The sequence below is a fragment of the Pyrgilauda ruficollis genome, unplaced genomic scaffold (assembly GCF_017590135.1).
Source record: "Pyrgilauda ruficollis isolate IOZ18807 unplaced genomic scaffold, ASM1759013v1 scaffold122, whole genome shotgun sequence".
Classification (NCBI taxonomy): Eukaryota; Metazoa; Chordata; class Aves; order Passeriformes; family Passeridae; genus Pyrgilauda; species Pyrgilauda ruficollis.
Window position 1 is genome coordinate 182,158 of NW_024510544.1, and position 27,617 is coordinate 209,774.

The 27,617-nt window shown below is 50.5% G+C and overlaps 2 protein-coding genes across 7 annotated transcripts in view; one reads left to right on the forward strand and one right to left on the reverse strand.

Moving 5' to 3' along the window:
• Positions 1–25,312, forward strand: part of TSC2 (TSC complex subunit 2) — a 33,274-nt gene extending 7,962 nt beyond the window's left edge. Inside the window, exons 14-42 of one of the 6 annotated variants that reach the window (XM_041490284.1) lie at positions 701–782; positions 1,638–1,793; positions 1,927–2,043; positions 2,547–2,669; positions 2,938–3,044; positions 3,762–3,915; positions 4,968–5,090; positions 5,390–5,524; positions 6,003–6,192; positions 6,569–6,662; positions 7,124–7,226; positions 7,411–7,505; positions 9,928–10,059; positions 11,956–12,120; positions 12,907–13,059; positions 13,218–13,330; positions 13,848–14,069; positions 14,766–14,981; positions 16,500–16,568; positions 18,627–18,787; positions 19,237–19,721; positions 20,463–20,538; positions 20,780–20,866; positions 21,121–21,307; positions 22,155–22,294; positions 22,495–22,573; positions 23,066–23,157; positions 23,421–23,519; positions 24,061–25,312. In XM_041490284.1, coding sequence (XP_041346218.1) covers positions 701–782; positions 1,638–1,793; positions 1,927–2,043; positions 2,547–2,669; positions 2,938–3,044; positions 3,762–3,915; positions 4,968–5,090; positions 5,390–5,524; positions 6,003–6,192; positions 6,569–6,662; positions 7,124–7,226; positions 7,411–7,505; positions 9,928–10,059; positions 11,956–12,120; positions 12,907–13,059; positions 13,218–13,330; positions 13,848–14,069; positions 14,766–14,981; positions 16,500–16,568; positions 18,627–18,787; positions 19,237–19,721; positions 20,463–20,538; positions 20,780–20,866; positions 21,121–21,307; positions 22,155–22,294; positions 22,495–22,573; positions 23,066–23,157; positions 23,421–23,519; positions 24,061–24,228 — 4,123 coding nt within the window. In that variant the 3' untranslated portion in view covers positions 24,229–25,312. The remainder of the gene's footprint in view (positions 1–700; positions 783–1,637; positions 1,794–1,926; positions 2,044–2,546; positions 2,670–2,937; positions 3,045–3,761; positions 3,916–4,967; positions 5,091–5,389; positions 5,525–6,002; positions 6,193–6,568; positions 6,663–7,123; positions 7,227–7,410; positions 7,506–9,927; positions 10,060–11,955; positions 12,121–12,906; positions 13,060–13,217; positions 13,331–13,847; positions 14,070–14,765; positions 14,982–16,499; positions 16,569–18,626; positions 18,788–19,236; positions 19,722–20,462; positions 20,539–20,779; positions 20,867–21,120; positions 21,308–22,154; positions 22,295–22,494; positions 22,574–23,065; positions 23,158–23,420; positions 23,520–24,060) is intronic. The other 5 variants (XM_041490285.1, XM_041490286.1, XM_041490287.1 and 2 more) reach the window with 5 other exon arrangements.
• A 370-nt stretch (positions 25,313–25,682) lies between these two features.
• Positions 25,683–27,617, reverse strand: part of PKD1 (polycystin 1, transient receptor potential channel interacting) — an 84,076-nt gene continuing 82,141 nt past the window's right edge. Inside the window, exon 48 of the transcript XR_005957080.1 lies at positions 25,683–27,163. The gene's annotated coding sequence lies outside the window, so the exon portion shown is untranslated. The remainder of the gene's footprint in view (positions 27,164–27,617) is intronic.

The window sequence follows — 27,617 nt, forward strand, 5'->3', positions numbered from 1 at the left end:
TAACGTTCTGAAGTTCTAAGTTAGTAAGTGGCTGCTGAGAAGTCCCAGGGCAGAGCACATGAAAGGACTTATTGAACAGAAGAAAAGCTTTCCACTGAGTTCTTCATGCTGCTTTTTTCTTCTTCTCTTTCATTCCATTCAGTACTATTCCAATTAGCTTAGGCAGTTGTGTTCCACTCCACAGCACTTTGTAGTTCTGACACCAAACAAGATTTTCCTGTTCAGCATTAGGATTGCATATGGTTATCCAGCATTCCAGTTATCTGGTTTTGAATTGGTGCTCCCTAAGGGATTCTGTGCTCTGAAACATCAACACAGAGCAACAACAAACTTCTGTCTCCTCTGTGAAATGCTGCCAAAGAGCAGCTCTTCCTCAGTGCCATGTGTTTGGTTTTAAATTTGCTCACCAGAGCACTTGTTCTTCTGACATGTGCTTCCTAGTTTGGATTGGAAATGGGAAAGCTGCAATTGCAGGTCTGCAGAAGGAGTAAAAGCTGGACTGGGATTTGAATTTCCAATTGTTCTTGAATCTGATTTCAGGTGTAGAGACATTAACTCAGGGCTCAGCTGATCTCTCACACTTACTGTTCCAACTCTGAGAAAGTTTCTTATTTTCCTGTAGTTTTACTTTTCTTTTCCCCACTCCCTAAATCCTACAACTCTTATTTTACTCATTTTGGGTTTGCTTTTCCTGTTTTAGGAACGAGAGCCGCAGTGCTGTGAGGATCAAGGTCCTGGATGTGCTGTCCTTTGTGCTGAGCATCAACAGACAGTTCTATGAGGTGGGTGCTTGCCTGGGGGTCCCAGGTGAGCTCTCAGGTGGGGGGAAAGCCTTTGGTGGGCACATTGTCCTGGGGGTTTTAGGTCCCCTCTGCCCATGGGGAAGGCAAAGCCCTGGGCTCTAAATCTCACCCACACAGAGCTGTTTCTTTGGGATGCTTGTGGGGGGATTTGCCCCTGTTTGTCCTTAGCTGGATACAGGAATGGGCACTTTGCAGTGGGAGCTGCTGGGTTTTGAGGACAGACCTGGTTCTGTCTTGGCTTCCCTGTTGTAAGGCTATTAAATCCATGTCTGTGTTGTTTTGGAAGAATTGACAGTCGATGTGAGAGGTGCAAAGCTGATTTAAAAGCTGTGTAAAAGGATGGGGACTGGACATACTGAGCAGTGACTGGTCTTGGTGCTTGCATTTTAATTTCTGTCCAAGATGGAAACTGTGAGAGAGCAGTTAGGGAAGAGCTCCAGGGACATCTTGATCTCCTCAGGATGTGCCCAAAGTGTCAGAGGGCAGGAGGGGACAGAGATGCTCCTTGGGTTCATTCAAGATTTGTGAAAACATGAAGCTGTTGGTGTTTCCTCTCTCTCTCAAAAAACCAAGGCCTAGAGATCCCTTGTCCCTTTGAGCCTGGGCTGTCAAATCTCTAGGACAGACAAAACCTAAAGCACTGAAAAGTTCAATAAAAGTCACAAATATCTGGAGGGATGGCAGACAGAAATACCTGTTGGATGGAAGAGGAGGTGAAGGAATGAAGCAGTGGAGGAACAAGCCTGGTACCAGAACAGCTGAATTCTTTTGTTTGCAATTCTTTCTCTAACGTGCTGAACATCTGACAGCTTAGGAGGGTCTGTCCTCTTGCAGGAAGAGCTGATAAACCTGGTGGTGATCTCCCAGCTGGCTCACATCCCAGAGGATAAAGACCATCAGGTCCGAAAATTGGCCACTCAGCTGCTGGTGGACCTGGCTGAAGGCTGCAACACTCACCACTTCAACAGCCTGCTGGATATCATCGAGAAGGTGAATTAAACCTCCAGGGCTGGCAGCTTTCCCAGCAGAACTGACTTCCTGAGGCTTCCCTCCCCTTCCAGCCTGGAAATGGAGAAAGGATGTGCTGCAGGTTTAAACCACATGTTGCTTTTCTCTTTCAAAGGTGGCTGCACATTCTCTGTCATCTCCTTCTGAGCTGGAAGAGAGGGACTTGCTGTCATATTCAGCTTCTCTGGAGGATGTCAAGACAGCAGTTCTTGGGCTCCTGATAATTCTTCAGGTAAATGCTGCAGAGCATTAAGCACACATTTTTCATAATACTCTTCTGCTGGACTTGCTTTTTAGATAACGCTTCTCCCACTGCTAAATATTCTGACTTTTAACTATTTAATATTTTAAGTCTTGTTTTGCTCAGTCCTTTGATTTTGAGCACTGTGGGACTGTTTGCTGAGTGTTGTATGTTCTTAACTCCCACTGTACAACCCAGATGAGCACATTTTCCTGTGTGGAGGAAGGATGTGGCCATAAATTAGTAGAAAGGAGGAGATGATAACTTTGAATAGATTTAACAGATCTGCTGTGTTTGGGCAGCATGTCCTGGGCTGTGGTGAAGAGCAGGCTGTTCTCTGGAGCACCTCTGGATCTTTGCAGAGGTTCCTTCCAGAGCCTCCTCTTCACGTTGCACTGAGGATGAAGATTTTGCTGCATTTCTGCTGGAGCTGGCAGTGCAGCCCCAGGTCTGTGACAGAGCCCTGGGGCTGGGCTGTGTTTCTGTGCCTGCAGACCAAGCTGTACAGTTTGCCCTCCAGCCACGCCACGCGCGTCTACGAGATGCTGATCCAGCACGTGCAGCGCCACTACATCTTCTCCTACAGCCTGCCCGTGGCCAGCAGCATCAGGCTGCAGGTAGGAGCAGCCCCTGTGCTCCCAGAGCTGCACAACCCTCTAGGATTCCCGGTGCCAGGTGGGGACTGGGTGCTCTGGAGCTCGCAAGAAGTGGAATGAAACGTTCCTTGGCTCACACGGGTGTGTAAATGCAGCGTGATGCCTCCTGCAGAGCAAGCCGTGGCATCTCTTAAAAATCCTTTGGCACCTGGGAAAATAACCGTGTGGGGGTGGGAGGGGATTGCAGTGGCTGGGGGTGTGAGTGACTCCAGTGTCTCCCCTGTTGCAGGTGTTTGATTTCCTGCTGATGCTCCGAGCTGACTCCCTGCACCGCCTGGGCCTGTCCAACAAGGATGGAGCAGTGAGGTTCAGCCCCTACTGCCTCTGTGATTTTGTGTAGGTTTCTCATTGTGTCAGAAGAATCTCAGAGTGGTTTGGCTTGGAAGGACCCTAAAGCCCATCCAGTGCCTCCCCTGTCATAGCAGGGACACCTTCCACTGTCCCAGAGTGCTCCAAGCCCCACCCAACCTGGCCTTGGACACTTCTTAATTTATCTTTTATTTTTAAAAAGCCGTTTTCCAAACTAAATTGTGTGCTGAGCTTAATATTCCATCAGTAACAATCTGCAGTTTTTCTAAATCTTCCAAATCCTAGACCAGTCTGTAGTTACAGCCTAGGATTGTCTGAACCAGTAAGTCATTGGTGAATTGTTCTTACAAATCACTTACCTGCAGAGCTCTCAGTCTCAGACATGAAATTTAAATTCCTGCTCACAAAGCTTCCCCCAAAAATGGGCAATTTTTTGTCTCAAGCCAGTTCTGCACTGAATTTGATTCAATGATTTGTACAAATCTGGCTAGTTTTAATTTTATAGCTTGTCTAAAGTTGTGTAACACACCCCAAAAGACAACTTTCTAAATTAGATGGAAAAATCCTTCATTGATCAAGTTGGCTGATTGCAGTATGTCTGCTGGGCAATCCTGTGCTTTTAAAAATTGAAAATGCAGATTACATTGTTCAGTCTTTAACGTGGCTCCCAAACAGGGTGGTGCTGTAGATCACATGAATAAACTGTAAAAATGACATGTATTTTTCTCCCTTTCTGTGTTGCAGAGAGGCAGAGAAAAGAGCTTCTGAGAAAAAACCCCCTGGCACCCTGTCCCCACCTTCAGGCAGCCCCAGTGTGCCTTCCCAGGGTGCCACCGTCCGGGTGGGACACCTGCCCTACTCCATGGTCTTTGGGGTCCTCCTGCAGTGTTTGAAGCAGGTATGTCCCCCCTGGCATCCTTGTGTCCCCTCCTGGCATCCTTGTGTCCCCTCCTGGCACCTTTATGTCCCCCCCGGCATCCTTGTGTCCCCTCCTGGCATCCTTGTGTCCCCTCCTGGCATCCTTGTGTCCCCTCCTGGCATCCTTGTGTCCCCCCCTGGCATCCTTGTGTCCCCTCCTGGCATCCTTGTGTCCCCTCCTAGCATCCTTGTGTCCCCTCCTGGCATTCTTGTGTCCCCTCCTGGCATCCTTGTGTCCCCTCCTGGCATCCTTCTGTCCCCCCCTGGCACCTTTATGTCCCCTCCTGGCATCCTTCTGTCCCCTCCTGGCATCCTTGTGTCCCCTCCTGGCACCTTTATGTCCCCCCCTGGCACCAGCTGCCAGATTCCAAATTCCAGCCCAGAGTTCCAGCTACCAAATTCCAGCCCAGAGTTCTTAAATAAAGCCTGAAAAGCAGTTTCTGCTCCTCCTGCTCAGAATCTGGGTGTGATTGTGCAGCTTCACAGCCACCAGTGGGAGCAGCAGTCCAGCTCTTCAGAAAATGAGCATGGCTTCCACTGCACTGCTCCAGAGCAGGCAAGGGCAAGAGCTGTGCTTCTTAAACAAGATCCATCCTGCTTCTGAAAGGACATTTGGAATTAAAACCTCTCCCACTGTGAGTTTGTGAGGTGTTTTGAGAATTTGTGAGTGTTTCATCAGCAATAAACTGTAAATAGGAATTGTTCCTGAGGGTGGCATTGGACACAGTTCTGTGCTGAGGGCTCGACTTGCTCTGAGAGTTAATTGGTGCTGCTGCTTAGGAGAATTGGATTCTGGCTGTCAGATCTCAATATAATTTCTCTTCCAGTTTGTGGTGCCAATATTGCACCTAGAGCTGGGTGACAGACTGGGAGAAACTTGTGACAGCTAAATGCCACTTCTTTTTCTGTATCAACCACGACAAGACCTACATCTGCCTAGGAAATGACACATTGTCTGCAGTTTGATTGATCTTCCAAACTCAAGTGAAATCATGCAAAAATTTTCAGCCTTAACATTTCCTGTCTTTGCAGGAGACAGACTGGAAGGTGCTGAAGTTGGTTCTCAACAAATTACCCGAGTCCCTCCGCTATAAAGTGCTATTTTTAACTTCTCCTTGCAACATAGACCAGCTGGCCTCTGCACTGAGCTATATGGTAATGCCACTGGGGCACAGTCCCCAGCTCCTTGGCTTGCTTGGGAATTGCTTGGAGGGGATTTTTGCATGGTTTTTTTTGTCTTCAGATTAATATTTTAAAGATTAGCAGGCTGGTTGTTAATCCTCACTCACCCTCTCTTTTTGTGAGGGTTCTTCTAGGTACAGAACAGGTAATAACTGTGTGTTTTAATGCATGAATATGAATATATATATATAGAGGTCTTGGGGAGTGCCTTCAGCTGCCTTTCAGAGGGTGTTTTAGTGAGAGGTGCCCTGACTGGCTGTGTGCTGTGTCAGCTCACAGACAAGAAGACCACGGACAGGCTCCACGGGACCCCCGAAGGCTTTTCCCGCACGGATTTGCACCTGGCTGTGGTCCCCGTGCTGACAGCACTCATCTCTTACCACAACTACCTGGACAAAGCCAAGCAGGTGTGTGGGAGATGGGAGAAGGGAGGGCAGAGTAGAGCATGGTTTAGCCTGGGAGCTGGTTAGGAGACAGGAGGGCAAGGCAACACTGCCCTTTGCTGTTGGGAAATGCTGCATCTGCTGAATTTGGGGTGAAAAAACGCTTTGGTGACTCCATGTAGGATTAACTGTGGGTTCACTCCTCACCTCTCCCCCTCACAGGTCACTGAGTGACTTTACCCTCTGCAGTAAGACCCTTATAAACACAAAATTTCTGTTAAATCAGGAACTTTAAAAAGTCTCAACTACCTACTTGGAGTTCCCTGATAAGAGTTTGGTCTGGGCTATCTGCAGCGCTATTAAAGCTCACTGTTAGCACTCAGCAGTGTCACACAGGCCATGCAGCAGGGGTACCTTGCAGGCTGTTCAGGGGTGCTGCCAGGAGTCAGGAGGTGCTGTCAGGGTGTTCTTTGGTGTGCTGAGTGTTTCCCTGCTCTGGCAGCGTGAGATTGTGTACTGCCTGGAGCACGGGCTCATCTACCGCTGCGCCAACCAGTGCGTGGTGGCACTGTCCGTCTGCAGCGTGGAGATGCCCGACATCATCATCAAGGCACTGCCCGTCCTCATCGTCAAACTCACCCACATTTCTGCCACAGCCAACATGGCAATCCCTCTGCTGGAATTTCTGTCGAGTAAGTGGTGATGTTCTGCATTTCGGTTTCTGTGGTTGTGGGTTTTGTGTGGAATGTGGGGGGTTTGGTGGTGTTGGTCGTGTGGAATGCACTGTGGTGCCTTTGCTCAGGTTATAAATGTTGGGTCACCTCATTTGTTACATTTTCTGTATGGAGCTCTTGCTCTGAAGAGAGAAAACACTCTGTGCCGTGCAGCCATATGGAAATACGAGCTGCTTTCTTCTCCTTGCATGACGTGATTTTAACTTCCATGTCACTGGTCATTCAGAAGAAAACCAAAAATTTAGAAGTTAAACTGAGTTAGGATGTTGAAGGGTTGTGTCGAAGGGCTGTGTGGAGGGCTCACCTGTGCTGTTTTGCTGTTGGACTGTTGCAGCTCTGGCCAGGCTGCCTCACCTGTACCGGAACTTCGCGGCAGAGCAGTACGCCAGCGTCTTCGCCATCTCCCTGCCCTACACAAACCCCTCCAAGTAAGGCCACAGCAATGTGCTCCTCTCATCTCAGAGCTTGGAAAGCCTTTTTCTTGTGGTTTTTGGCTCAAGGTTATCCACAGGATGTTGCTCATTCTGGTGTCACCAGGCTTTTCCTGAAGAATGGATATTTCTGCCCTGTGAGGGTGGGCAGGCCCTGGCACGGGGTGCCCACAGAAGCTGTGGCTGCCCCTGGATCCCTGGAAATGTCCAAGGCCAGGTTGGATGGGGCTTGGAGCAACCTGGGAGAGTGGAAGGTGTAACTGTATGATCTCTAAGATCCCTTCCCACCCAAACCATTCTGTGATACAATTCCAGGACATCATCACCTTGGACAAAAACCTGTTTTTCTTGAACAGAATTTTTGAGGGTTTTTTTTCCTTTACATTTTGAGTAGGTAAAGGAGCAGTTCTGTGTGCCAGGCTCAGCACACTGAGCTGTGGGTGTCTCTGCTGCTGCAGGTTTAACCAGTACATCGTTTGCCTGGCCCACCACGTGATTGCCATGTGGTTCATCCGCTGCCGCCTGCCCTTCCGCAAGGACTTCGTCCCCTACATCACCAAGGTAATGGCACTGCTCAGTCCAGCAGCACTCAGGAGACCTGACTGATCAAAACTAACCTGAGATCTTTAAAGGTTCTGTTTGAAGCCAACAGAATTCTGGTTTTCTTGTCAGCATCTCTGTGAGCGCTCGTGCTTTGAGTTGCAGGTTTTGAGCCTCACGTTGTCACCTCTTGTCCCCACGGCAGGGCCTGCGCTCCAACGTGCTCCTGTCCTTTGATGACACCCCAGAGAAGGACAGCTTCAGGGCTCGCAGCACCAGCCTCAATGAGAGGCCAAAGAGGTAAATTCTCGTGGACCCCAGCAGGGTTTGGTGTTCCCTGCTCTCGTGCTCACGCATTTCCCTGCGAGTCCCTGGGGGAGGCTGGGTGCAGTGATCCCCATCTGGCAGTGCAGTAAGCAAGCAAAGTAAACCTCTTTAGGGCAAAGACAAATGAGGTTGGTGAGAAGCTGGGATCCAGCCAGGCTGGCAGCCTGGTGGGGCAGCTGAGGCAGCACTGCCTGTCCTGCAGCCTTTTTGGTGCTCACTTCTGAAAATCAGCACTTGTGTCAGGTTGGGGTGTGTCAGAGCAATGGCACCAGAGATAACAGAATCCCGTGTTCATGTGGATTGTCTGAACTCCTTTTGATGATTGATCCCTAACGAGTCATTTTCAGATGATTGCCAGAGAAATGGTTGTGATCAACGACCTGGATAAATTAGAGAGCCAGTACTGTGTTTTTCCATGGTGTTCCCAGGCAGGTCAGTGCACTGCTGGCACACAGCTGCTTTCTGTCTGTCTGGATGTCCCAATCCCTTTTTTTTTTTTGAATTTTGAAGCCATCATGACAGTTTTAAGCAAAGCCTTCAGAAGTTAGAGTGTTTCTTACCAGCAATCATTCAAAATAACGTTTGCCCGGGGAGGAAGATATTCCTTGGAAGGCATTCAGGGTTTCTCCAATGTCCTTTTACCTGCAGGGATTACCTAAATTGGTTCACTTAACTTGCTTCAGTGTCGTGAGCAGTGAGCACATGGTGGCATCTGAGCCCTGGGGAAAGTGCCTCTACTTCACCTGCAAGGCTGCAGCAGAGTCTTGCAATGCAGAAACACCATCCCTGCCCTACTGCTGCAGCTGTAAACCTTGTGTTGTGTTGCATCTCTCCCATCTCCTCCTCTTTCATCCAGAAACTTGGAAGAGAAGCCTTTTGAAACTCATCTCTCCAATTTGAAATCCAACTAATCTTTTTTTTTTTTTAATTTTCTTTTTCCCCCCTAAGAAACCTGTTAAATTCTACCAGGTTGGAATACTACTGTCTCTAAAGGCTTTTGCTGGATCACTTTCCACAGAAATCTCTGCTGAGGAGTGTGGCTGTACTCAGGCAGTGCCCAAAGCACTGGAATAGCAGGATGCCACTGCCTCTGGGTCTGGCTGAGCATGGATTCTGGCCAGGGCACAGAGGAAGGGCCTGGAGCAGATTCCACTTTCCTTGCCTGAGAAGCTTCTGGGCTTGGTTTTCAGTCCTGAAGCCCAAAGAATGTTTCCCTGCCATAGCTGAGGTGCTGGGTGTTCCAAGGGATAACGATCCCAGCAGTTCCCAGGGCTGCTGGATGTCCTGATGTTGGTGTAGGTGATGGTCCCTGAGCATGAGCCTGTGCTCTCTGCAGCAGTTGTGGCCAAAAGTGATCTGGGAGAGGTTGTTGGGAGAAGGACAAAGAAATTCTGGTCCCTCCAGGTGGCAATCTGAGATGTAAGAGCTCACTGAGATGAGGATGGCAAACAAATTGTGTTTAGAAAGAGCCAGAAGGGTTAAATTAGTGCCTGCATTTCATCCCTGGGGATGGGAGCTGCTGGACCAACTGTTCTGCCCAAATTAGCCCCGAGCCTGGCGTGCATCTCAGTGACTAATTAAAGTGCCTCTTGGATCTTAATTGCTGTCATCTCCTACGTGTTCCTGGCACTTGTCAGTGTGCACAGTAATTTCCTTTCTGTGCCAGCCCAGAGCCCAGGGGGTTCCCTGGAGCCCGGGCTGAGGCAGCTGGGGTGGCACAGGAGCATCCCAGGGATGTTTGGTGGCTCTGCAGTGTGGCAGGGTCTGGGACAGGGGGCTCAGTGTCCCCAGGGCCTCGAGCTGGGCTAAGGGGCACCTCTGGGAGGCCCTGGGTGTGTTGTGACTTGGGGGAAAGCTCAGCTTTGGGCCAGGCTTAGTGGGGACAGAGATGGGTGTCGTGGTCCCTGTCTCTTATTAAAAACTGCTGCGACCTAGTCCAGGTAAAGCATTTTAGAATCTGTGGAAGCCCTCAGGTGTTGAGTCATGGTGAGTTGGGGCAACACAAGAGGGTGTTGAAGGGCACAAAGCTCCTCAGCCTTGAGGAATTTGTGCCCAGGGAGCCCTCAGGTGCCCTTGCCTTTGCTGAACAGCCCAGTATTCCAACTCTCATTTCAATCAGTTTTTTTCTTTTAACTTGTACTAATTTCATTTGTTTTGTAGCACATTTAAAATCTTGTTTTCAAAATGTGGTTTGTCTTTTTAATGCTTTCAGCTCTGCTTGTTTGTATGTTTTAATTTTTGTTTCCCTTTTTTTTTTTTGGCATTTGTTTTATTTTCCATCACCCTCCGGGATCCCCCAATATTGACCCTGTGACTGTGACCTTTCAACCTACATCCCTACAATGGTTTCCTCCCTTCTGTGACCTCTTTTGGGGCTTGGTGCTTCTCCACATAGTAGTTTAAGACTAGCCAAAAATGCAAAGCAAGGCTTGAATAACTCTCCTCCAGTGAAAGAGCTGAAAGAACCCTCTGCAGTTGATGCCTTCCGATCCCGCAGCATCAGTGTGTCTGAACATGTGGTCCGCAGGTAGAGGCACTTTGGATGGGGACAATCCAAGAGCAGCTGGGCCCTTGGAGGTTTTGCTGCGAGGGTGGGTGGAAGCAGGGTGGATTTGCATGTGGGATGCTTGCATGACTTGGTTATCCCATGAAAAACCGGCCTCAGCCACAGGCGAGGGTTTTGGGAAAGCATCCCGAGGCTTCCCAAGGCCACGTCACACCCTGGCTGTCTGTGGTCACCTTGCCACGTTCTCTGGTGCTTTAGCAATGAAAGATCATATTTTTAAAGTAAAGGTGGTGAAGGTTTGGAAAAATAACCCAAACAAACAAAGCCATGTACAAGAAAAGGAAAAAGGTTGCATTCTGCACAAGTGAGAATCCTGGGTACAGCTCACTAAAACTTGAGCCTCTCAAGCAGGGGTTTGATTCAGGAGAGGCTTTGGAACTCTGCAAAGTCATGGAGAGCCCTCCTTCCAATCTAGGAGGAATAGTTCTGGCCTTCTGAAGGAGCTGATGAAGTGTCCTGCTCTCAAGAATGATGCCATGAAAAACCTGGATTTGTCTTTCCAGAGAGCAGTGAGGGGTGTGCTCAGCCCATGAATTGTTGCTGTCACAACTAAGGAAAACAACATTTGATTTCAGAGATTGATTTGATTGACTGACAGGTTTTGATGGCAAGCATTGATCTGCTCCAGTGGAAGATGTGAAATAATTGATGCCAGTTTTTAAAACATATTTCTGGATCACTTCCCTTGAGCGTTAAATTGCTGAACCTGAAGATTTGTGCCTTAACCTGTAGGATTGCTGTCAGTGGAACTTGATTTGGTGATTTTTTTTTTTTTTTTGTTTTTGCTTTGTTTTTAGCTCTATGTGGTGTTTGTGGGGGAGAGGCTGAAGTGACTGAATTGCAATTATAGTTCTGACACTTCATGTTATGGGAGAAATCCTTCCCTGGGAGGGTGGCAGGCCCTGGCACAGGGTGTCCACAGCAGCTGTGGCTGCCCCTGGATCCCTGGCAGTGCCCAAGGCCAGGCTGGACATTGGGCACTGGGGCTTGGAGCAGCCTGGGACATTGGAAGGTGTCCCTGCCATGGCAGGGGTGGCACTGGATGGGCTTTAATGTCCCTTCCAACCCAAACCCTTCCAAGATTCTCTGATTTCCCCATTAATCATGAGGTGATTTTCTTCTCTTGCCTTTCCACATGAAAGGTAGCAACGAAAAGTTCAGATAATTGTCCTTAATGAAGCCAAAGAAGTTGCCACATGATAACAATTTTGGCTGTGCCTCAGCTTAGTTTGTATTACAGTGATATAAGGAATTGTCTTTATAAAATATTGCAGTCCAGCCTAAAACAGAAATGGTTTTAAACTGCTTTGCTGATTTGGCTGATTTGAAGGCAGACCTTCTCTCTATTCTTGTGCCAGTTTCCTGTTCAGAGTGCAATGTTTTTTCCTATTTCAAGTAAAATTAGGTTTTACGTAGCTATTGAATTTGGAGGGGAAAAAACCAAGAGATGCAACAGAGAAAAAAGCAAACCACAGGATTATGAAGTGAAGCCTGGAGTGCCCCAGTTTCTGGCTCATGGGCAACCTGCTGCCTGGGAAGCTGGTGCTGGTCATGGGATGCTTGCCCTCAGCATAGATTAGGAGCTCAGAGCTGCCTCTCAGCCCTTGCTTGGTGCACTTGCCCATGGGCCACCAACGTCAGAGAGCGCTGGCCTGGCCAGCCGGAGCCTCTCCAGAGAAAATCCACTTCCTGCAACGACAACCTGGGAAGCAGACAAGAGGCTGATCCCAAAATCTGTTTCCCAAGGCCTGGGTGTGCTGGCTGGCACGTGCATGCACAGCAGGGGCTGCGTCCTGCCGCCTGCGGGACGGGGACGTGCTGCAATCTCATCTGGCACCTGGGCACCTTCTCTTCCAGCCGCATCCAAACGTCCATCACCAGCTCCAGCCTGGGCTCTGCTGATGAAAACTCCATGGCTCAGGCTGATGACAACTTGAAGAACCTGCACCTGGAGCTCACAGAGACCTGCCTGGACATGATGGCTCGATACGTCTTCTCCAACTTCACCGCTGTGCCCAAGAGGTCAGTCGGGGACCAGGGACACACGGCTGGGATTCAGCTTCATGTTTCACTTCATTAATGGGAAAATGTTGGGATTCTGGCAGGCTCAGGCTCTGAAGCCTTTCCTCACTGATAAAATCTTGGCTAAAAAGGAGGTGAGATGAGGGAAGACTGGAGATGGAAGGCTGTGGTGAGGTGTCAGAGCCCCTTCCTGTGCCTGAAGGGGCTCCAGGAGAGCTGGAGAGGAATGGGGACAAGGGGTATAGGGACAGGACAGAGGGAATGGCTTCCCACTGCCAGAGGGCAGGGATAGATGGGATACTGGGAAGGATTTTTTTTCCTGTGAGGGTGGTGAGGCCCTGGAATGGATTTCCCAGAGGATGCCCCATCCCTGGAAGTGTTCCAGGCAAGTTGAATGGGGCTTGGAGCAGCCTGGGACAGTGCAAGGTGTCTCTGCCATGACAGGGGGTGACACTGGATGGGCTTTGAGGTTCTTCCCAACCCATACTATTCTGTGATTCTGTAAAATCCACTGGAGAGAAGCAACCTTTGCCTCAGCCTGGACCTGTCTGGAGGAGATACCCTGAAGGTCTGGGAGCTGGGCTTTGCTCCATGTCCTTGCAGGATAATCCCAGTGTGCTGCAGCAGCTCGTCCATCATCCTGAGGGATCACGGGGATGTGGCAGCCAAGGGGGGTGGCACAAATGCTGTGTAAAGAAGGAGAGCAGGCAGCACCTCCTGCATGGTGTATGGCACCAGCTCTGTTCTCTGCCTCCTGGGGAATCTTCATCCCAAATGTGTTCCCAGGTCTCCCGTGGGGGAGTTTCTGCTGGCTGGAGGAAGGACCAAGACGTGGCTGGTTGGTAACAAGTTGGTGACCATCACTACAAGTGTTGGAACAGGGACAAGGTCCCTGCTTGGCCTGGACTCTGGAGAATTCCAGAGCACCCCAGAATCAAGGTAGGTGTTGCTCCCATTTCTGGAAATCTCCAGCTGACAAAGTCACCTAAACCACTGCTACATCTTTGTAGTTCTTCCTCTTGGCATAAGAGGAATGTTTTATTTGTCCAGCACGGCTGATTCCTCCCTCAACATCACCAGTATCTCCTTTCCTACAGCTCAGACCCTGTTTTGCAAGTGAGACAGACCAAGGAGGCTCCAGCCAAGCTGGAATCCCAGGCTGGGCAGCAGGTTTGCAGGAGCTCCCGCAACAGAGTCCGATCCATGTCGGGTGAGTTCCCATCCTGGGCTCTCCCTGCCACAGCTGCAAGGTCCAGGTACCTCCTGTGTCTGAGCTAATTGGAGATCTGGAGCTGTCTGGTGTTTAATGAGGGGCAGGTAGCAGGAGCTGTTGGCTTTAGGTGTGGTGGGGCTCCTCCTGCTTCCCTCTCTTTGCAGAAGAGTTTTGATGATCACATAAAGTAGTTTATAAGGAACACATGGAACATCAAATTCTCTTTGTGGTTTAACCCTAGCTGGCAGCTAAGCCCCACCCAGGTGCTCACTTTGTACCCAACAGGGAGATGGAGGAGAGGATTGGAAGGGGAAAAGTAAGAAAATTTGTGGATTGAGAGAAGAGCAAGTTTAATAATTAAAATGAAATAATAGTAACAATAATGTAATGACAAGGGGAATAAAACCAGTATATTGTGTATGCAGCTGGTAGAAGAGGTTAAAAGCCTCATTCCTGAGATATTTTTGGGGCTAACTAAGCGTGTCTCTCCCTTGGACTGTGTCTGTCCTGCCAGGTGGTCATGCCTTACGTGTTGGTGCCTTAGACAGCTCAGCCTCCCATTTTCCCAGTGGCTCAACTTCCCAAGGGACACAGGGCCCTCCTGCTGCTGCAGCCCGCCCAGAGAAGGCCAGTCCTGCTCCACAGACGGCTCTGCAGAAGGAAAAAGCCAACTTGGCTGCCTACGTGCCACTGCTGACCCAGGGCTGGGCAGAGATCCTGGTGCGCAGGCCCACAGGTGAGTACCTGAGTGTGGGGTGGGTCCTGGGGAGAGACCAGAGCCTGGGGGAAGGAGAAAAATCCATATTTAGTTGTTAATGGATCTGTTTATGGCTTACTGCCCTTTGAACTGTAGAACTGTGGGTTGGGTTGGGTTGGGTTGGGTTGGAAGGGACCCTAAAGCCCACCCAGAGCCACCCCTGCCATGGCAGGGACACCTCCCGCTGTCCCAGGCTGCTCCAAGCCCTGTCCAGCCTGGTCTGGGACACTGCCAGGGAGCCAGGGACAGCCACAAGTCTGGGCAGCTCAGTTGTGTTTGCTCTTAGGGAAGGAATAACAACCTGTTCAGGGTCAAAATGCTTGAACACCAATGAGTTCCACGAGATTAACAGGAATTATCTGTTTCAACTGAAAGCTGTTTCATGAGAAAATAACTGGGCCTGGTGTTAATTAGGACACCTGAGTGTTTTGGATGGCTTTGGGAATCTGCTGTAGCAGTGAGTTACCAGGGGTGGGTTTTGAGGAGCTTGTGGTGAAGTGCAGAGCACTGGGAGTAGCAAATCAATCGAGTCATTCTGCAGAAGAACTGAGAACTTGCTCCGTTTGGATTTTTTACCTGCAAATTCCAAAAAACAATTTGAGCATTTCCAAGAGGAGCTGTAACCTGTGGGAGAGCTGGGAGTACTGACCACACTTCCCCTCTTGTCTGGTGCAGGCAACACGAGCTGGCTGATGAGCCTGGAGAACCCGCTGAGCCCCTTCTCCTCAGACATCAACAACATGCCCCTGCAGGAGCTCTCCAACGCCCTGATGGCTGCAGAACGCTTCAAGGAGCACCGGGAGACGGCTCTGTACAAATCCCTGTCCGTGCCCTCCTCCAGCCTGGCCACGGGCACGGCCAAGCCCTCGCTGCTGCAGCGCTCCAACACAGGTGGGGGCTGCGGGCAGGGCGGGACAGCTCCGGGCTCTGCCGGGTCCCTGCAGGGCTGCCAGAGCAGCTGGGAGTGTGAGGGGGGCCAGCAGTGAGGAAGGGAATCAGTTCTTGTCCCTAGAGGTGAAAAAATCCCTTCCTCCTTGCTTCTGTTGGCGCGTGGGGGAAGAGGAGGACGGGGGATTAGCAGAGCAGCTTTGGTTGGAGTGTTCCCCAAATGAAAATGAACAAAGTCATGGATCTGTTTCCTCTCCCACACGTTTGGGGCTGATCTGGGCATCCCACTTGTGGATGGATCTTTCCATGCAGTGTTTCCATTTCCATTTGTCTTCAGTTTGGGAGTCTGTGTCGGGCGCTCGGAGCTGCAGGTTCCTGGGGCATGGCCTGTTCCAACCCTTGCCAGCCAGGAGGAGCTGGCTGCCTCTGGCTTTTACAGCAGAATGCAAATCCTGTTGGATTTACCCACCTCTGAAGAGGACTGTTCAGAGTTTCATTTGCTGGCTTGATTTTAACACAGTGGCCAAGGATTTTCACTCTATTTTATGTGGTGCTAGTTCCTCTTAAAAAGCTGTTAATGTTGGGAGATTGGTGTTGACCAACAGCTGCAGTTTTTAAAGCTTTCTGCAGTCCCTGCTCGAGCTCTTACCAGTGATATCCAACACTGAGGCTCTGAGCACTGCAGGCACCATCAGAATTGAGCAGTGGTACCAGCAGACCAGGCTTTGCTGGGGAAAATGGGATGGATTGTCTGGGAATCTGGTAAAAATGCCAGTTTTCAGCTTTGTTTTAAGCAAGGCAGGGTGTGTATTTTACTACTTCAGAACATGTAAACACAAAATTGGAGTCAAAATCAAATTATCACCTCTTACAAACAAACAAAAAAATTATTCTCCATAAACACTTTGGTGACTCTAAAAATTTGTGGTATATGGAGCTAAGTGGAGAGCTGAACCCGTGCCACCTGAATGCCACTCCTGTGCCAGTCTGGGAGTCATTTTGGCCATGTCCTTGTTAACCAGACTTGCTGGAGCTGGCTGGGCAGTGGCTGCAAGAAGTTTTGCTGTCCCACTCTCACGTGCCTTTCTGCCCCTTTAGAGGTTAAACCTCTGGGGGTCTTCACCCAGATTTTTCAGACTCTTCTGTGGGTTTGAGAGTGACCTTGCGCAGGTCAGGAAAGGCTCAGCTTGGATTCCTGTGTGTGCTGGGATATCAGGAAGGGATTTTCTGTTCCTAAGCCTCACAAAATGCATTCTGCAAAGGGAGCAGTTGGAGCCTGCACTGTTGGATGTGTTTATTCCTCCTTATTCGTGTTGAGACCTTGTGCCCTTAAAGTATCCCTTTGGCATCTGGTGAGCTTATCCCAGCTTGTTCTTTCCTTTGTTTCATTTATTTATTTGTTTGTTTTAAACTAGGCTCTTGGTTACATTTTAAACTCTGTGCTTTTTAATTTTTTTATATTTTTTTCATATAGTCTCTCCTTCCTTTTGATGTAGCTGCTCACTTGATTTCCCTTTGCAGTGGCCTCTTTCTCTTCCATGTACCAGTCCAGTTGTCAAGGGAAGTTGCACAGGAGCATATCCTGGGCAGGTATATTTATATATCTTTAAGGAAAAAACCAACCAAACAGTATTGCCATAGAAGAACACCTCTGATTCATAGAAAATGTATCCCTCATCCCTCATTTTCCCCTTCCATGTCTCCTGTCTGTCCTCAGTCTCATCACTCTCAACAAATGGGATCTTGACTAGCATGAAGAAGTCCAAGCCAGATCCAACATTTGCAAGTGCAGACAGTTCCTCAAAGCAACTTTGCTTTTAGCTGGGGTGGCTTGTGAGTCACGAGGCCAGTGTTAAATGACCTGTCAAAACGTGGCTGGATTAATTAATTCTTCATTTGCAGCTTCATTTTCCAATTGGCTTTTGTGTTCTGCCCAGTGGAAAAGCTCCCAGCTGTGAGGAGAGCAGCGTGTGCTGCAGGACAGGCTCCCCTTGGAGCTGCTCAGCCCACGGGCATCTGCCAGAATTGGACACAGAAAGATAAAAGCAGCTGATAATATGTATATATTTCGTATATGGATAACGTTCAGCCAGCATGGAGCCTGGTTAAGAGCTTTTTAAATTAAAAAAAGTAATATATTGCAGCAGAAAACCTGCTAAATTCTACCTTTTAGAAGCTCTATAACAACGTAAAATCTTTCTCCACTTCAGTAAAATTTATTTCATAATTAAATGAAGTGGAGATCAAATTACACACCTTGTGAGCACAACACCTGCATTGCTTTGATAACCTGCAATGCTTTGTGATTTTAATTAGAGGGTTCAAATGTCTTTCTGCCTCTTTCCTTCACTGGAAAACTCCCAGCAGAGCAGTGGGGTGTTCTGAGCTGCTGCTGCTTGCTGTCAGAGCCCTCTCAAAGCAACACAAAGGTGCTGCAGTTCAATATTTTTCTGTACTTCCCTCTGCTCCTGTTATTCTCTTCCCACCTAAGGAATAATTAGTGCTTGGGTTGTTTCAAAGCACCAGCAATCCTGGCAGTGGTGTAGGAGGGGAGCTTGGCAGCACTGGGTATCTGCAGGTGTGTTCTGGCTTGGACAGCTAACCAGATCAGCACGTTGTTTTGGTTCCTTTTGGTTTGTTTTGTATTTTTAGAAGGTTTGTGTGTGCAATGCTAACTCTTAATTGCTTCTTTGAAATAACTTTGGTCCTGCGAGCTGAAATCAATCCAGGAAAAGCTGCTTTAGTGATTTTTTTTCTTTGTATATATTTTTTTTTAATTTTGCTGATTTTCTTTATATTTTTTTTGTGTGTGCTAATTTTTGGTTTTATTACTTTTATTGTTATTATTTTGGAAAACAAATCTTGGCCTTTCAGATTGGTCTTCCAGTCCCTTGTGTGCATAATGGGAAGCCTCCTGTTCTCCAGCCTTTTCCTCAGGACAAAAAGCAAGGCCAGGAGGAGCCTTTGGTCAGACTCATCCCTGTGGTCAGTGCCTGGAGCAGATCCAAGGTTAAATCCTCCACGTAGGCAGGGCTTCCACGGAGCTTTTTTTGTCAGTGTGGTTCCACTCCCTGTGTGTCTGAGCAGATGCCACCAGTGCCTCTGTCACCCCTGCTCTCGTCCTTCCACATGTTCAGGGCTGAATTGTTCTGCTTCTCCCGAGATGTTCTAGGAAAGCTGCCAAACTGCAAGGAAATGACTCCTAGGAAAATTTCTTATCTCCTTGTAGGCCTCAAGGCACGGGAGCGTTGCATTTCAGTACAAGAAAAGCTCCCTTTGAGAGCTGATGTCTCCAGTGAGCTTTTATCCCACACTTCCCTACATCTCTGTGGTTCCTGTTGTCCTGGTAACCCACGTCCAAGGTCCCGTTTCCTCATCCCGTGCCCCGTTGTCCATCAGCAACAATTGGAAAAACCAGCTGCACTTCCTTGGCCCGAGGCAGGCTGTGAGGGCGAGGTGATTTATTCCCTGGAAAAAAGGGCAGCCGGGAGCGAGTCTGACATTTCCAGAGATGCCAGGGCGCTCACTCGGCATGGCCTTCCGTTGAGATCCCGTAGGGAAAAGGCTGGTGCTTGAGAGGAGAGGAGAGGAGAGGAGGGGGGCCTGTCCCCCGTCCCCTCCTCAGCTCCCGTGCCCGTGTCTCCGTAGAATCCGCCGTGGTGCTGGAGGAGGGCAGCCCGGGCGACATGGAGCTCAGGGAGGCCGAGTCCCCCGCCGAGTCCCCCGAGAGCGAGGACGTGGAGACCTCGTGTTCCGAGCACGTCCTGAGCGAGGAGAGGTTTGGAAAAGCCCAGGACTCGTACAGCAGGGTAAGGACAGGCCCAGGGCGAGCAGGGGGTGACAGCCATGGCGGGGATTGGCCATGAACTCCCTCATGGCACCCTCAGAAACTGCTCGCTGATGGCACTGGGGGCATTCACGGAAAATCCTGGTTTATCAGGGACCTCGGTCCACATTGCTTTGTGCTCCTTCCTGCCCACCTTTCTTAGGAAGGGTTGGGGTGCCTTGAGCCTTGCTGTTGTCAGCTGTTATTCTGGCTGTCAAGAAAAGGAATCCTTCCCTATGAGGGTGGCAGGCCCTGGCAGCAGCTGTGGCTGCCCCTGGATCCCTGGCAGTGCCCAAGGCCAGGTTGGACATTGGGGCTTGGAGCCACCATGAGATGAGCATTCATGTCTATCCCAACCCAAACCATTCCGGGATTCTCTGATTCCATTAAAACTATTAATCTTTTCTCTTTTATTTTTTTCCCCTCCCTCAGTCCTCCTCCACGTCCAGCCAGGAGGACAAGTCGCTGAAGTCGGAGGAGCTGGCGGAGGGCGGGATCCCCATCGGGCGTGAGGAGGGCCGGGCGCTGGAGGAGCTCTCCTTCCAGCCCTCACAGCCCCTCAGCAAGTCCAGCTCCTCCCCGGAGCTGCAGACGCTGCAGGAGGTGCTCAAGGACGCCAACGGGCGGGAGGTGCCGCGGAGGCTGAGCACGGAAGTGAAATCCAAATCCCAGTCGGGGAACCTGGAAGGGGAAGGGCTGGGCAGCTGGCTGGGCCGCGGGGAGGACAGCAGGGCCGCCGGGCCGGGCGGTGGCACCGCCGCTGTCACCTCGCCCCGCTCGCCCTCGGGCCACCGGCCACGGGGCTACACCATCTCCGACTCCGCGCCGTCCAGGAGGGGCAAGAGGATCGACAGAGACGCCTTCAAGGGCAGGGCGGCAGCGTCCAACGCGGAGAAAGTCCCTGGGATAAACCCCAGGTGGGTGCAGGGCCCTGAGCTGCTCCATCAGGGCTCCTTCGCGGGGGGCTGCGCAGCATCTGATTAAAAAATTAATTACCTGCTTTATTCAGGAGATGATGCAGACCTGTTGAGCGCACTGCCACCGAATGAACTTGGGGATTAGGAGACAGGACTCCCAAATGGTGAAAGGAATAGATGGGTAGTTTCCTCCTGTGCTTAATGTACTTCATTTAGGGGCTGTGGTTTGACCGCAGGTTACCCAGGGTTAATTTTGCTGTGAACGGGGTTTGCTAGTTCTGCATTTCAAGAAATACAATCTGCAAAATCCCAAGAAAGAAAAGAAGGGTTTTAATAGTTGCTTTTTCAACCTGGGGTGTTATTAGCTGTCCTAAATTGCATGATGAGACAATTTTCATCTGATTGAGTGCAGGTAAAATGCAAATGTCTGTACAATCATGTGTCTGAGAGCCTAGAAATGTCCCCAGAGCTGTGGAGGGCATTCCTGCTGCTCCATTCCCTGCCTTTGAACAGGGAATTTGTGTGGCTGCTGCTGTTTGACACATCTTTGTTTTTCTGACAGGGGTCTGTTGCAAACTGCAGGTAGTCCAGGCACTCAGAGTGTCTCTAAAAGATGAATAATACCCTGTTAGCATTTTAATTCCTGCCATTTTTCTGCTGTACATAACGTTCTTACCTCCAACAGATCAAAACTGACTTAATTTTTATGGTAACAGACTTTTCCCTCCCTCTCTCCTTCAGCTTTGTGTTTTTACAGTTGTACCACTCCCCCTTCTTTGGTGATGAAAACAACAAACCCCTCTTGTTGCCAAATGAGGTAGGCAAGGAGTTGTATGAATCCTTAATTTTTAACCTCATGACTTTCTTGGAATTCAGATAATAATCCCAAATATCCAGCTCAGGTGCTGCAGTTTAAAGGTGTTTCCTTTAAACACAGGTGGGAGGTCTCTGTGCTGGGGTTGTGGAGGGGATTATTTAAGGCTGGCAGAATGCTGGGATGGTTTGGGTTGGGAGGGATCTCCCAGGCTGCTCAGGTGGGGTCCCTGTTTTGGTTGCAGACGTTTGAGAGGTCGGTGCAGCTCCTGGATCAGATCCCATCCTACGACACACACAAGATTGCAGTGCTCTACGTTGGGGAGGGCCAGGTGAGTGTGTGCAGGGGCCTGAATCCTTGTGGGATGTTGGGAACCTCTCCAGCTCTGGGGTTTCCCTGCTCCAGCCGTGGGATTTGCCCTGTTCCTGCAGCAGCCTTCCTTTTCCTTCATTTCCTGTGCTAAAAAATCAGCGCCTGCATGAAACCCTTCTGTGAGGGCAATCACCTGATCCCAGGAAGGGTCTGTGATGCTGGTGCAGTGCTGCTGGCACTGAGTGTGACACGTGGCATGTCCCTGTGTCCCAGAGCAACAACGAGATTGCCATCCTGTCCAACGAGCACGGCTCCTACCGCTACACCGAGTTCCTCACGGGGCTGGGCAAGCTCATCGAGCTCAAGGACTGCCAGCCTGACAAGATCTACCTGGGTGGCCTGGATGTGTGTGGGGAGGATGGGCAGTTCACCTACTGCTGGCACGATGACATCATGCAAGGTGAGCTGGAAGGGTGGTTGGTGTCTCCTCACCTTAACTGACCTGCCTTCCGTGCTGTTCCTTCCCAGGGAGGTGGTGAGGATGTGCTGGGCTCTGATCCCCTCCTGTTCTCTCTGGTAGCTCTGCAAGCCGTGTGATAAAGTTCAGGCCAAAACATACCTGCCTTACTTAGCAAAAAAAAACATCACACCAGTTTATAGTGGTCTGCTCTGTAAAACAGTCTGCTCTGTGAAAAGATCTGCTCGGTAAATCTGTGAAATTATCAGCTCTTCAAAGGCTGGCAGGGTTTGGTTTGCAGATTTAGCTGCTGTCCCCAGCTGCTGTGAAAGCTGTTCATTGAGGGTGGTGTCAGTATTGCTGTGATTCTCTGAAGAGCAGTTCGGAGCAGGGGGTGTCACTGCTGTGGACATGGCTCATGTCACTGCAGTGTCACCCAGCTCCTGCAGCACCAAGCAGTGCAGAAATCATCCAGCATCCAGCAGGATATGGTGAACTTCCCAAATTTTTCTGCACAGCTCTGTGCTCATCACATGGAGTCCAGTTCCATGGGGTGGTTGCAGGTCACTCCCTGAGGCTCTGCAGAGCTCACTTGGGGCGAGTCCTGGTTTAAGCTCTTTTGCCTCTTCCCTCCCTAACCCAGGGTCTCCTCCCTGTGCTGCTGTGGTCCTTCCCACTGGCTGCTGCCCTCTGTGCTCCATGGACCTCTGGAGCATCCAGTGGGACTGGATTCAGCTGTCACAAACAGGGACAAATCTATCGAGGGAGCACAGTTTGTGTTTTTATTACTGGCACGTGACCATTGCTGCTTCCCCAGCCCAGCCTGAGGATCTCTGTGTTCCCTCTCCAGCCATTTTCCACATTGCTACTCTGATGCCCACGAAGGATTTGGATAAATACCGCTGTGACAAGAAGAGGCACCTGGGGAATGATTTTGTTTCCATTGTTTACAATGATTCTGGAGAGGATTTTAAGCTGGGCACAATAAAGGTAGGGGATTTTCCTCGTGGGTGTGTTACAGCAGGAGCACAGGGTTGTAACCTTCGTGTGTGTGGGTGTTACCCTAAAAACTGTGTGGGGATTGTGGGGGAACTGTTGGAAGGTGGGTTCGCTGGTGTGTGTTTATGGCATTCTCAAACCACAGTGCTGCCAGGGAAATGTTTGTGACTGGTTCATTGGCTTCTCCTCAGGGGCAGTTCAATTTTGTGCATGTGATCATCACCCCCCTGGACTACGACTGTAACCTGGTGACGCTGCAGTGCCGGAAAGGTGGGAATTCCTCAGCCCGTGCTGTGCTGGGGGTTTGTGTTTCAAAAGTTAAAACTTCCAGGAAAAGCCCTTTGGAACCAGTTTGCCCAGCTAGATCTGGGATTGCCCTGCTCATGTACCTTCTCTGGATTGCTCATGCTGTGTTCAAGCTCAGGATCCAGTGCCAGCAGCAGAGCAGATCCCTCCCTCCAACAGCTGCTTGGGAATGCTGGAGGACATGGAGGGTTCAGCAGTTTTACCACAGGTGTTTCTGGCTCACACTTGGTTCATGTGAGAGCCCAGCAGCGTCTCCCCAAACCTTTATGGAGCAGCCAGAATTTGGGAGCCAGAATTGCAGAGCAGGTTCTGTTAGAGCAGGAGCTGTGGAGCTTGTGGGGACTTGGCTGATACAATTCCTCAGGTTTATTTGACTTAGATATTTAGTTACTGGCAACCTTTGGCTTCTTCTTAACTGTCTGAAGACAATTCTTTTCCTATTCCTTTAAACTAAAGACATGGAGGGTCTGGTGGACACGAGTGTTGCCAAGATCATCTCTGACAAGAACCTGCCCTTCGTGGCCCGTCAGATGGCCCTGCATGCCAACGTGAGTACCCCCAGCTCCCTGAGCTTCCAGCTGCTGCCTTGGCCCATCACTGGCTTCCAAGGAAACAGGCAGGGCCTGCTGAAGCAAAGAAACAACTTTGCTACTTGACCTTGAAGCCAGAGTTGGCACCTGAGCACTGCTAACTCAGAGCTGGATTGCAGTTGCTGTCAAACTGCTCTGAAAATTTTGATTAATTTTATTGTTGTGGTTATGTTAATGTGGCTCCTCTCTTTCCCTGCTTCTCCCCAACCTTCCCAACCCAGATGGCTTCCCAGGTCCACCACAGCAGATCCAACCCCACGGACACCTACCCCTCCAAGTGGATCGCCAGGCTGCGCCACATCAAGAGGCTGCGGCACCGGGTGAGTGCAGCTGCTCTCAGGGGTGGGACTGGGCTTGACTGAGACTCTTCCTGCAGCTCAGGCTGCAGGTGAAACCAGCTGTCAGAACTGGCTGAGTGAGAGGAGGGCTGTGTGTACAGAGCTTAGAATCCAGCTGGTCATGAAATCACAGTTTGGGTTGGAAGGGACCTTAAGGATCATCCAGTTCAAGTGTGGCAATGTCAAACAGTTTCACTGGCAGTAAGGGCTTTGGGAAGCTTAATCCTGGAATCCCAGAATCACTGATATTGGAAAAGCCCTCCAAACCCATCGAGTCCAACCTGTGTCCAATGCCCACCTTGTCCCCAGCCCGGAGATTGCCACCTCCAGGAATTCCTTGGGGACTCCAAACCTGTGCCCCTTCCAGTACCTGACCACCCTTTCCATGGGGAAATTCCTCCTGATGTCCAACACCTGGACAGAGTGGCACTGCCAGAGTGTCCTGGTAACCTGCCCTGCCCAGATGGAGATTTGGAAGAATTTTGGAGAGAATGGAGCTCACCTGCTCTCCGTTGCCTTTCAGCTCCGTGAAGAGACACAGTACCAGAGCCCTGGCCTTCCCCTGCAGCTGCACCCCTCTGCCCCCACAAAACCCCCTCCCCAGATCCCCCAGGACCCCCCTCCCACCTACGAGACGGGGCAGAGGAAGAGGCTGATCTCCTCCGTGGACGACTTCACCGAGTTCGTGTAGGGCCAGGCTCGGGGTGTCCCTGCAGGGACACTGAGGCCGTGGAATTGTGTTCCCTGCCTGCTGATCCCTGCACCTGCATGGACACAGGGATGGGAGGCGCAGCCTGGCTGCTCCTTGCATGTGGACTTGGCACTGAACCTGCCAGGAGCTTTGGGTGCCCCTGAGGACGACACTGGATTCCCAGCAGAAGCTCCCAGAGGACCAACCCACCGTGTTTGGTTTGATTTGAGCTGTTTCAAAGCTTCCATATTGGGAAATTCCCTGCAGAACCTTTCTTTGGACTCCTTCCATACCAGCTCCTGGTGGAAGCAGACAAAGGATAATATTCTGCACATCCTCATGTGAAGGTACAGGAATTGTGGGATTTTTGAGGACTTTGTTGGGAATGAAATATTTAGTATTGAAAATCCAGTTGCTATTTCTGAGCACCCCAGAATCCCAGCTCCTCCCTGAACCTCAGGGCTGTCAGCACTTGGACTCTTCAGGCTCTGACTCATTCTGCTGCCAGCTCTGGAAAGAGTTAAGAGTTCTCTCCTGCCCAAAATGCTGCTTAAGTTCCCAAAGTTTGTCTTCATTTTGGCCATCTGCAGAACTTTCCTGGTTGCAGGAATGCTGGGGTGTCTCACCCTTCCCCATGCACCTGATAAATCCTTTTTTGACAGCTGACAAGTCTTGGGGCATCATCTCCCCATGAGTTTTGCTTATTCCCTGACAGGGGGGCTCTCAGGGGAGACTGAAGCAGCTCAGTTGGAGCTTCCAGGGTAGGTGGGCACAGTTGGAATGGGACTTGCAGCCCATCCTGAGGCAAGGAGGGCACCAGACACTACAGCACCCAACTGGGAGGCACCTCATAAGCTGGACTATACTGTGAGAACTTCATCTCCTGCTTGGTCCATGAGTGGGAAGCGTGGCTTTGGGAATGGCTGCCAGCAGGGAGATGAAGACAAGTGCAATGTGCACAATGTGGGACTGTGAAGGGACAGGTGAGGGGACAAAGGGACAGCCCTCGCCTGTGCAGGTGTGTGGGAACACCAAGTGTCTGTTGTGTTTGAGTCATAAAGGAAATAAAATATTTGTCTGATCAGTGTGGTCTTGATGTCCTGGGAAAGTTCAATATGAATCCTTCCTCCTAGCCTGGTTTAGTTTCCCAGCCTGGGTTGCTGATGGAAGCCCCACTCCTCCCAGTGCTGGACACACAGATTCCTGGCTGTGTTCCAGTCCTGGACTGGGATATTCCCTCTGTGCTGGGGAGGGGACTTTGCCATCTTTGTCCTTGTGCCACCCCCAGTGACCACAGGTGAGCTCATTCATTAACACCAGCTCTGATAGGCTGAAGGATCTTAGGAAGTGTCTTGTGCTGTGCAGGAGACCTTAATTAAAATTATGGCTGCAGAGAGAAATGAGGGTGGGGTGGAGAGGAGCATCTGGAGCAGGACAAAACCACCTGAGCCAGGTTTTAGCAGTCAAGTGTTTATTTGACTTTGTCACTTTGTAAGAAACATCCCCACAGTTACAAAATACCATTTTTGTTTGCAGTGAAATGCTGACCAGACAGGAACTGTTGGCATTTTGGTCACAATCATTGTTCTTTAAAAAAAAACCCCAAAAATTAGAAAAAATAAGGCACTTACAGAAGTCCCTCCCTCTCCCTTGGAACGAATGCATGGGGGTCTCATTTTTCACTTAAGCAGCTTGATCCTGATACATCACTGTGAGATTCAAGGCAATAAATAAGACACCATCTCTCGGTGACTACAGACACAAAAATATACATTCAGGGGGATTTATGGGCTTTGAGTCAAGTTTATTGCTGTGAGGGTGTAAGTCCATGACTGAATCCCTCTAGCTGGGGCAAGGAGGGGACCCTGGGACACTGCTGGAGCTGGCACAGGAGCTGCTGCACGGAGAACTGGGAGTGCTGGAAGCTGTGGGTGCTGCCCACCACGCAGGGCTGGGCTTTTCAAGGGACTGTGGGGGGCAGAGCTGCTCTCCGTACTTCAGGGAAGTAGGGCAGTTGTCTGATCCCGTTTCTGCTCCTCTGGCATCAGCAGGAGCACTTGGAAAAGTCACACACGCCGAGTCACACTCACACACACACGCACGCAGGGCAAGGAACAGGCACTTGGGAACAAAAATCCAGATGGATTTGGGGAGCATCTTTGTTCCAGCTGCCCCTTAGCTTAGGAATGGCTGCTCAAAAACATCTGGGGCCCTGCTGGCCCCTGCTTCCCTCCTACTCCCAACCTCCTCTAAGGATACTCGAGCTGAGAACTGACCATCAGGAACTGAACTTTTTGGCTCTTCAAGAGACTTCCAAGACCTGCTTGGTTTATTTGGGACCTTTCAATCATTGAATATTCCCAGACAGCCCTTGGAGTGGCTGGATCTACACCCTTGGTGCTCCACACAGGTGAGATGGGTTGTGCCAGGGCAGGTGTGTGGGGAAAGGAGCTTTGGAGCTGGAGGGACTCCAGCCCTGGGCCCTGGGGACATCCCAGCTCTCTGGGACACCTCACCACTGCTCCTCTTACTGCCTGGCCTTGGGAACATGGCACTGTCACCAAAAAGGAGTCATGGAAACGTGCCAGAGCTGAGCCTGGTGCTGTGCTGCCTGGGAAGTTAAACAAAAATCCAAGGCAAACAGCTTTCTATCTCTGGCTTGGAATCCAGGGTTTTTTTCTGAGCACAGAGCTGACCAGCACCTGGTCCCAGCTCCAGCTCAGCCTCCAGCTGTGGGCTCTGCCTGCTGCAGGCACCTCCCTGTCCCACTCCTGCCCTCTGGGCCCCTCTCTGCCCTCTCCCCCCCTGTCCTGGTTACCAGGATTGCATTTCTCCCCTGTGCACTCCACTCCTCTGCGCCCTCTGCTCTTCCAACTCCTCCATGCTGACCAAGCACCACCTCCCTTGTCTTCTCCTGCCCTCAGCCCTCTGCAACCTTTCCACAACATCTGTCCTGCACAGCACCTGAGTTTTCCCAAGGTACCTTAGACCTGTCCCAAAGGCACCCCAGAGCAGCCAGTGTCCCCCTGCAGCCAGCCTGACTCACATGGCCAAAGGAGCACACGGATGCTGGAGTGAAATCTTCACAAGTATCCAACACAGCCGGGGGATGGAGGGGAGGCTCAGGAGGGGATGGAGCAATGGAAGTGCTTTAGGAGCCCCCTCTCTCCACCTGGAAAAGCCTCCCTGCCCTGCAGCTCTGCCCCCTCAGCCTTCCCTTCCACCCTCTCACCTGTCCAAAGCATGGAGCAGGTTCTGGAACTCACGGAGGGCTCTTCCCCATCCACCTGTGGCCCCGAGCCAGCCCAGGAGAGCACACGCACCACACACACACAGACACCCAATCCTTATATACACGGGACATTCCCAGGAAGAAGCACTTAATACAT